At 31.7% G+C, this 9,499-nt stretch overlaps 1 protein-coding gene and 1 long non-coding RNA gene across 2 annotated transcripts; both read left to right on the forward strand.

Moving 5' to 3' along the window:
* The first annotated feature begins 432 nt into the window (after positions 1-432).
* On the forward strand, positions 433-1,494 carry LOC106312399 (protein PLANT CADMIUM RESISTANCE 2-like). The gene is made up of 4 exons (XM_013749913.1): positions 433-578; positions 808-879; positions 1,000-1,212; positions 1,295-1,494. Exons 1-4 carry the CDS (start codon positions 491-493, stop codon positions 1,375-1,377), a joined length of 456 nt encoding a protein of 151 aa, XP_013605367.1. The 5' UTR covers positions 433-490; the 3' UTR covers positions 1,378-1,494.
* A 1,331-nt stretch (positions 1,495-2,825) lies between these two features.
* On the forward strand, positions 2,826-4,164 carry LOC106312402. The gene is made up of 3 exons (XR_001264172.1): positions 2,826-3,289; positions 3,391-3,475; positions 3,869-4,164. It is a non-coding gene; the product is annotated as an uncharacterized LOC106312402 (long non-coding RNA).
* Positions 4,165-9,499: the final 5,335 nt, after the last annotated feature.

Raw genomic sequence — 9,499 nt, forward strand, 5'->3', positions numbered from 1 at the left:
ATGTTATATATTAGTGCTGCATGTTTTAGGTAACATTTTAATGATGCACATTTTTAAAAATCTCAATTATTAAAATTATGCACGTAAGGATAACTCATGAGTTTTTTTGGTTGATTAAATGACATTATGTCCAAATTTATTTAAGGATATTTCATTAAGGTAACTGAAAAAGACAAACAATAAAATAGGAAGTTTAAATTCATTTAAGCATATTTCGTTAATGTAACTGAAAAGACAAATAATAAATTAGACAGTTTTATTCGTTTTATGATATTTCATAAATGCAACTGAAAAAGACAAGAAAAAAAAAGGAAATTTAATTAATAAAATAAGAACATTTTTAAATGGGTACTTCTCTTTTAATAATATAGATGGACGTTAATGTTCTTAACTTCTTATAAATACAAGCATCATCATTCGTTTCTGATCAAAGACCTTAAACATATTCTTCTGTTTTAAAAAATAGTTTCTTCCCTCTCTCTCTGTCGCGATGGAAGCTGAACACCTTCATGGCAAACCTCAAGCTGAAGGAGAATGGTCTACCGGTTTCTGTGATTGCTTCTCCGACTGCAAAAACTGTAATAAAATAACTCCGGTTTTGTTTATTAAATTTTCTAGCTTTTCAATTATATATACATATAAAAAGATAATAAATAGATAATGTTATGGTTGTTTATCAGGCCAGTTTTCAAAAAAAAAAATGTTATGGTTGTTAACAATCTACAGTTTAGCACCTGATACTCTGTTAAGCGAAAAAATGACCAACAAAACTTAATTATTACTAATCTTGCAAAAATGAATGAACAGGTTGTATCACATGCTGGTGTCCATGTATTACATTTGGCCAAGTCGCTGAGATTGTAGATCAAGGATCAACCAGTAAGTTTAACTACTTAAGTCTTAAACCATATAACAAGAGAAATATACATAATATTGTCATATATAAAGAAAGGCAGCAAGCAATAGGGGATAAAAAAATTGTGGTTTTGAAAATCTCAGCGTGTGGCACGGCTGGAGCACTATACGCGTTAATAAACGCAGTAACGGGTTGCGCATGTATCTACTCGTGTTTCTATCGTGGAAAGATGAGAGCTCAATACAATATCGAAGGCAGTGATTGTGGAGACTGCCTAAAACATTTCTTCTGCGAGCTCTGTGCTCTGACCCAACAATACCGTGAACTCAAGAACCGCGGTTTCAATATGGATCTTGGTACATTGATTTCTCTTATGCATATTTTTTGTAATCTCAAAATATATATTCGCATTCCTTAAAATCGTGTTTGGTATTTTAGGATGGGCGGGGAACGTACAGAGGCAGCAGAACCAAGGCGCCGCGATGGGTGCTCCTGTCTTTCAAGGTGGCATGAACCGTTAAGACTAATTCTTTAATGTAATTTATTCAGTTTTATAATAAACGAGGTTTAGTCCTCTGTGTGTTTCTGTAATATGCTTGTGAATTATGAAATGAAAGTGATTATATATTTGTGTAATATTCGGTCAAAGATATGACATTTGGACAAGTCAACTTTCATCATATTATATACACATACGTATTTGACTTGGTTTGGTCGAGACTGTAAATGTGAGACTGACTCGTCTACTGTTGTCAAAAATAAATTGTCTACTTCAAATATTCCAATAATTTGTTTTATTTGATGTCAGAGTTCATTTGTTTAGGCCATTTTAACGCAAGATCTAATGGGTTTTTTAAAGAGCGGACTCCGCACTTTTCATAAAAACCGGCTTCAGATGTCGCGAAATAAGAAACGGGTTTGGTCCGTTTGTTACACTATTTCACGGGCCCCACGACACGTGGCGGCCCGCGATTGGTTCCGTTTTTAATTTTTTTTATCAGATAAAACAAAAAAAAAAATAAAAAATTAGAAACCCAAACGGGTTTTACCCGATAATCATGCTCTTACATCCCACCTTTTTCCTGGACCCAGTTGGCGTTGATATGCAGACATACAACTATTTCTTCTTCAACACTATGGGTGCGATTGGTAATATTCCAGAATAATAAGGTAGAAATGATGAACATCAATATCGAAAAGGAAAATAAAAACTACGTAAAAGAAAGTAAAGTGAATTAAAAACTCCAAAAAGATAAGCAAAAGTTCTACTTTCAAATAACAAAGTAAGAACCCGCACATGGATTAGCTAATTATACGTTTTTTTTACCATTTGGTTTGCATTATTTTGAGTCTGCTTCAGAGCCTGTTGCTTATGTTTTGTTGGAGGATTTTAATGTGGTGTCCAGAACTCGGCAAATTTGCTTGTAGTTGGTGTTTTTTTATTTAAATAAAAAACAGGAAACTCAGGTCTACTGCATCCTACCAAAAAAAAATAACAAAGGAAGAACCTGCGGACTAAAATAAAATATTTTTTCTTTCTCTTCCAGAGTGATTAGTATAAAATAAAGTAATTAAGAGTAAAATACTGTCGTCTCAATTCAACTAAACAACCACACCACGCGTTTTCAGAGGTCAGACAATTTAACGTCCAAGAATAGGGGTGAACATTTTGGTTTTTACTTCTTTCAGGATTTGGTTTAAGTGGTTTGGTTTCATTTAGTGATTTAAACATATTGTCTCAAAAAACATATTGTTCTCAAATATGTTTTGTGTGACGTTCAGAATCAGTCATACATCTATTTTTTTCCCTCTTGAAAGTTAATGAAAACACTGTTTTATATTTCTAAAGAAAACACTGTTACAAATGTGTCATCGTCGTCCATTAAAAATAAATAAAAGAGAATTTGCGGCGAATAACTATAGATAAGAATTTTATTAAGCAAATGGCTACGCAACTGTTCATTTTTTATTAATACCAATAATAACTCTATTCAGACTCGACAAACCTGTGCGCATAGACTGACAATCTGACATAGTTTTAACCATCTCTCTTCTCTCTTCGTAGAACTAAGCATATACCTCTTATTCTTTATCTTTCTCTATTCTTCTTGTTTGGTCGAAGAAAGTCCTATTTTTTCTAAATCAAGAACTATTTTTTCTTGACAAAAAATCTCACACAAGGCTCAAAATCATAATTCTTTCAATCGGCCCTGAAACTTTCTCCATTTTTTTGGTAATAATCCAATCTCTCTCTTGTTTTTGATTTTTTTGTTGTTGATCCCTCTTTTAGAAATCGGGAGAATCTCTGCAATAATCTCGTGTTGCAGCACAATCCGCCCAGTTGATCTTGATCTCGTGTGCACTGGTAAGTCAAACATAGAAAAACAGATCTTGGTGGTACATAGAAAAACAGATCTTGGTGGTACAGCACTGGTAAGTCAAACAGAGGATCTATTTCTCTCATTATCCTTATTCTTCTTGTTATAGGGAACCATATCAAACATCCACTGACTCTGTTTGTTTCTCTTGAACAGGTTGGCTTACAAAATTAATAATTGACTGTGCTTGTGCGGAGAAGATGAACGGAAGTTGCGTCTTTCTAGCAGCTCAGTCTCTGTGGTAATAATTCAATCCTCTCATGTTCTTGATTCATTTTTTATTAGATCTCTCTTTCTTGAAAGGTTTTTGTTGGTTTCTGGAAAGTCATATGCTTTTTTTTTTAAATTTCTGGAAAGTCATAAACTTGTTTTGTCTGATCTGATAATGTATGGTGTGATCGATGATCAAGGGAACGAGAAGCAACATTCAATTCCTTATGGTTCCTATAAAAATACACTATTCATAAGGAATTAATTTTCCTTTCTATTCTTTATAATTCTTTTTTGTAGATAATAACAAAGCAAAATTATTTTTTATTATTTTTGAAAAAAAACAATCATTTTCACTCATTCTTTTAGTTTTATTCCTCGTCATTCCTTTAAGTTTATTTTATTTTGATTGTTTTGTGTGTAGTCTCTTTGTAACGCGTGTGAGATCAGAAACATGAAGATATGAGGATGAGAAGATCAGAAGCACTTGAAGAAATCAAATCATGGGGGACGGCGATGGCCCCTGGCGACTCTTATAATTTTTGTGGATTAGCCACCGTCTACAAAGATGAGATCTAGAAACCACTAAGCATACACTGATAATCGGATACATAATAGATAGACAATCAAGATTGAAACGGTAATAACCGGAAAATGATTTTATATATGTAATATGAATGTGTATTATAACCGTATTAAAAATTCCAAGTTGATTTATTATAAGAGTTGGCGTAATATGTACGTGTGAATCATAATCATATATTACATTCGGATTCATATATAAATATCTGATTAACAATATCATCATCCGTATATTATTTGACATTCCCAATCAAATGTACAAGGGAATTCGGTAGCTCAGATGGTGTATGCTTCAGTTACGAGCTACATAGGCTCAAGTTCTACGCCTTTGCGATGCATTTATAGGTTTTTTGTTTATAACACATGAGTTTTAACCGGATATTAAATAAATAAACAGAAGAAAATTTCTATTAATTATCTTCAAAGATAAAGAACAATACTTAGGTTCTAAGGCATGGGTTTCGAGTTTAAATTTAGGATCTAGGGTCTGGGTTTAGGATTTGAATTTTGGGTTTAGATTTAAGGTTTAGATTTAGGGTTTAGAATTTGGGTTTAGACTTTAGGTGCTAAACAACAAATTGTCTATAAATCCTTTATTTTGGATGCACCGATATATAATTTCAATTGATGCTCGTTATTAATTCAATAAACCAGATATACAGTTTTATTTATTTTATTCATATTCTATCAATATAATTCGTAATTGTGTTAGACCAAATGTTGAATGCAATTTTGAGTCACACTTAATTTACAATTGATAAAGTTAATACATTCATCTTTTTCTTCCAATAGATAATATTACTTAAAAATGGATATTAAAATCGATATTCGGTTACTGAAATAAATAATATATTCAAAATTTAATGTTATAGATGACAATTAAAAAAGATATTTAAAAATTTTAACACATAATCTAAAATCGGTTTGGGTTTAAGGTTTACAGTTTGAGTTTAGGGTCTAGGTTTTGGGTTTAGGATTAGGGTCTAGGTACTTTGATTGGTCTTAAATTGGTCTTAAAATGTAAGGTGAATTTGTCTTAGAAGGTGGAGTGAATTTAAAGGTTCACCTGAGAAGGTGAACCTAATTTTTTTCATATTAAAAATGAAATCCGGTTACACAACATATGGTTATTATATTATATAACCATCATGGGGGTTTAACGTTTCATATTTTGTCTTTTTCAGATACTATGCATGAAAACCGGTCATAACCATTCTCAATGTTTGTATGTGGACCCTAAATTAGACTTAAGTTACATTTCTGTCATTTTTCAGGCATCTAAATCACAACTTCATACATCCTTGTCATCTCACAACCTACATGGATGATGATTATTCCCATGTTTTTATTCTATCTGATATTAAAAACGGTTATCCACTTCATAGGGTGAACCTTTAAATTCACCTTACCATTTAGGATCAATCAAAGTGGCACATAAATTATTAAATAAAAAATATTAAATTTAAAAAAATAACCGAAAAAAAATAACATCAATTTTAACGACGCTAACGACGCCAGCTAAACCCTAAATCCAAAATCTTAAATCCAAAATCTTAAATCTTAAATCATAGACCCTAAATCCTAAATCCAAACTCTAGAACCTAAACCCAAACCTTATATCCTAAACCCAAATTCTAGTCCCTAAACCTAAATCATATACCCTAAACCCAAATCCTAGGCCATAAATCCAAACCGCAAACCTTAAACCTAAACCGTGTACACTAAACTCAAATCCTAGATCCTAAACCCAAACCGTAAACCCTACACCTAAACCTTAAACCTAGACGCTATAGGGTTTGGGTTTAGGGTTTACGGTTTGGGTTTACGGTCTAGGATTTGGGTTTAAGGTATTGTGTTTGGGTTTAGGGTCTAGGATTTGGGTTTAGGGTATAGATTTGAATTTAGAGTTTACGGTTTGGGTTTAGAGACTGACGACCCGTACGAGAGACCACACACACCATTTGTGTATAAAAGACGAAATGGAGTAACAAAATTGAAAGTATTACTAACAATTAGTAACTAAATAAAAAGAGAATTATTGGGGAATATTTTTTTTTGGAATAAAAAATGGAGTAATACGTTGGAGTAAAATCCAATTCTATTTTGGAATTACACCATTTTAGAGTAAAAAATAGAGTAATACATCGGAGATACTCTTACATATATACGGTAGATCTCACTGATTTCAAGTTTTGCCATTCTTGAATCTTTGTATGTATTTAGGAATGTCAAACAGGTTGATCCGTCCCGTCCCGTCCCGTACCGCAGCGGGTCACGGCGGGTCAGGCCCGCGCGGGCTGCGGTCCTCAAAATGGCTGACCAAACCCGTACCGCAAAACATGTAGGCCTTTGCGGATCGGCCCGCAGGACATAAAATTACAAACAGACATATGGCTCCTGGACGCTTCAAGAGATGATTCAGGACGCTTTATCAGTTTCATGACGCATCAGTAAGTGATTTTAGTCGAGGATTGAACTGGATAAGGCAATACCCTTGTTAGTTGAAGATTTTAGTTGGATCAAAACATTAGTTTATTTACTTTTGTTAGACTCCAAACATTTTTAAAATAAACAATACTTTAGTTGTTGAATCCAAATATTATAACTCATAAGTTCATAACAAATGCTTTAGTTTTCTGAATCCAAAATTAAATAAAACCAACACCAAATCAAAGATGCGAATCCCAAAAATAGATAAAACAAACACCAATCACACTTCTTGTTCTTCATCTTTATCACCAACAAGAGACAAAAAGATGAAAATTTCTCTTCTTCACCATCAACTTCATCTTCTGCAAATAAGAATAATAGAAGTCAGTTAAAGATATATTGAAACCTATAACTTCAAAATGTATGATAATGTGAACAAATACATATAGGCAAAACTATGAAGAACCCATGGCGGGAACAAGATCTTCTTCTTCGGGGAAAGTGAAGGACCCTAAGATCGGTTCACTCGAATGGATCAGATTTGCATATGAACTCCGGATGGAGAACTGAATGGATTGAAGGGTCGCACGAAGGTTAGCGGAAAGGCCTTCGATATTCCCGACTCCAAATGGTGCTTGATATGACTCACAAGACCACCAAATGAAGGATCTCTCGTCGTTGCTTGATATGACTCAAGAGACTTAGGGCTGCGGGTCTTCAAAATCCCGCAGGTTAAGCCCATCCCGCTTTCGACCCATCCCACTTTCGACCGTCCCGCTTTGAACCCGGCCCGCTTTGAACCCGTCCCGTGAGGCCCGCAATTTTGCGGGCTTACCAAATGGAAGCCCAATCCTGCCCCGCAGCAAGCCTTTACGGGACAGGCTCGCGGTCCAGGTCCTTGATTGCCATCCCTATATGTATTATGTATATCTACTAATATATAAACAAACTAAGACTATCATTATGCAACGTAGTCTTGGTTTGGATGATTAATTTCATCATTTTATTTAACACTAGGGTCGGCCCGCCCTACGGGCAGGATATGCCTTACTTGTGATCTAGGTTATTATTTTTTTTAATGATTTTGTGATTTATTTTTTAGGTTTTCATTTGCAAGAAATGTGTATGGTAATGATTTTTCGTCTTTTAAAAAGTTTTAGGTGAGAGATTTATATGTGATAAAATATATTTTGCTTGTTTACAATAGTTGTTTCTGTCTTCCAAAAAAAATTAACTTTACGATACTATATGTTAGTTAAATTTTATCTACTTAATTAAGTTATTTGATATATAATGTGTGTTGAATTTGATGATAGTATATAAATATCTTTTATTTGTAGTTCAATGAAAACATCAGAGTAGTGAAATTAAAAAAAAAAAGATGAATTCATTTTTTTTAAAGATGATTTGTTTATGTTTATACAAAAGTTATGTTATTACTATTTTATCGAATTAAGTTATATTTTACATATGTCCAATTCAAGATCAGTAAAATTTATCAATTATTGTGTCTATTCATTTGCTGATTATTAATTTATAGACTTTCTACTATATATATTATTTATTTTTCATTATTTTGTGTCGATATAATGAATCTCCATGTTATCAGTTAAATATTTTTATTGTCAAACATTATTGACTAAAGGAAGAACATCACTATAACTGATTGTACAATTTCTTAACAAACTACATTTGAAACTGAAGCGAACGTATAATGGAGTACGAACCAAAACCAAATTGTTTCGTGTTAAGAGCATCTCCATCTCTCTAATTCTATCAATTGTCAATACAAATAGTACATTTGTATAATGGAGATCTCCTATTTTTATAATGGTTATGTAATATTTACATGGACTCATCATATTCCATGCGCGAGAAGTTTCTCTATTATATTTTGCTTAACATTTGTTTTTAGTTTAAATTATTTTATTCTAATTAATTTATGGAATGTTATTTTATAATTTCTTTTTAAATATTTATCATTCTTTTTTGTTGAACTCGTTTACTGTAAAAGACACAAAGTTAGTTTCGTTAAGTGACTAAATTTTCTGATATAATTATTGTGATTATCAATGAAAACGTGTCTATATTTATTATGTTTATATATATATATATATATATATATATATAAACATAATAAATATAACATGGTGATTGAGTTTAACCGCCATGAATTACCTACTTTTTTTTACAGTAACTAAAAGAAAGTAGGTAATTCATCGATAGCATGAAAACCTAATATCAATTGTTACTACTTAAAAATAGAGATATTTATTTGAATTTTGTATATGCTATTATATTTGGACACCAAACAAAACCATGTTATCTGAATAACTAATTATAATTTTTAATATAACATTTATTGATTAATTTTCGGTATAAGAATTTACATTGACTTTATTTTATAAGTTATTTCTTATAGTAACAATTTTACTATATTTTCTTATTGAATTTAATAAGTTATATTTTAAATTTGTTACAATTTTTTTTTTTAATTTAATAATTCTTTTTGCTCTAGTTTATTTTTCTATTGAGAGTTCTTTGGTGATGTAATTAACATGAGCTCATCATATACCTATAGTTCAAATAGAAAGTCTATATAAGTTTGCTGCAGTAGTAAATATTCCACGGCTGTTTAGAGCCGAATAAAAAACTTATAAAAGCTTACATTATAGGGACAATGTCTTGTATACAATCTTCATCAATGCAAAAAAGGATACACATATTGGCCTAATCTCCTATATATTAATTGAGAAGCATTTAAAAAATTAGAACCTTAATTTTGTATTAATTAAAAAAACTTCAAATCCTAGGTGGCACTCTAAATGCCTTCTAAATTTCATTTCAAAGAATTCTAGAGCATCTAATATAAAGTATAGTTTAATCTAATGGTGTCACTTTATTTCATAAGTATATAACACTAGAGAAAAACATTATATTAACCTAAAATATAGGAAGTGTGTATTCTTTCCTTAAATAAAAGCTACGGAATTACCTAATATGATTTACATATATATGGCAATTAATGATTATGAATAATAAA

This window comes from Brassica oleracea, chromosome C8 (genome assembly GCF_000695525.1).
Source record: "Brassica oleracea var. oleracea cultivar TO1000 chromosome C8, BOL, whole genome shotgun sequence".
Taxonomy (NCBI): Eukaryota; Viridiplantae; Streptophyta; class Magnoliopsida; order Brassicales; family Brassicaceae; genus Brassica; species Brassica oleracea.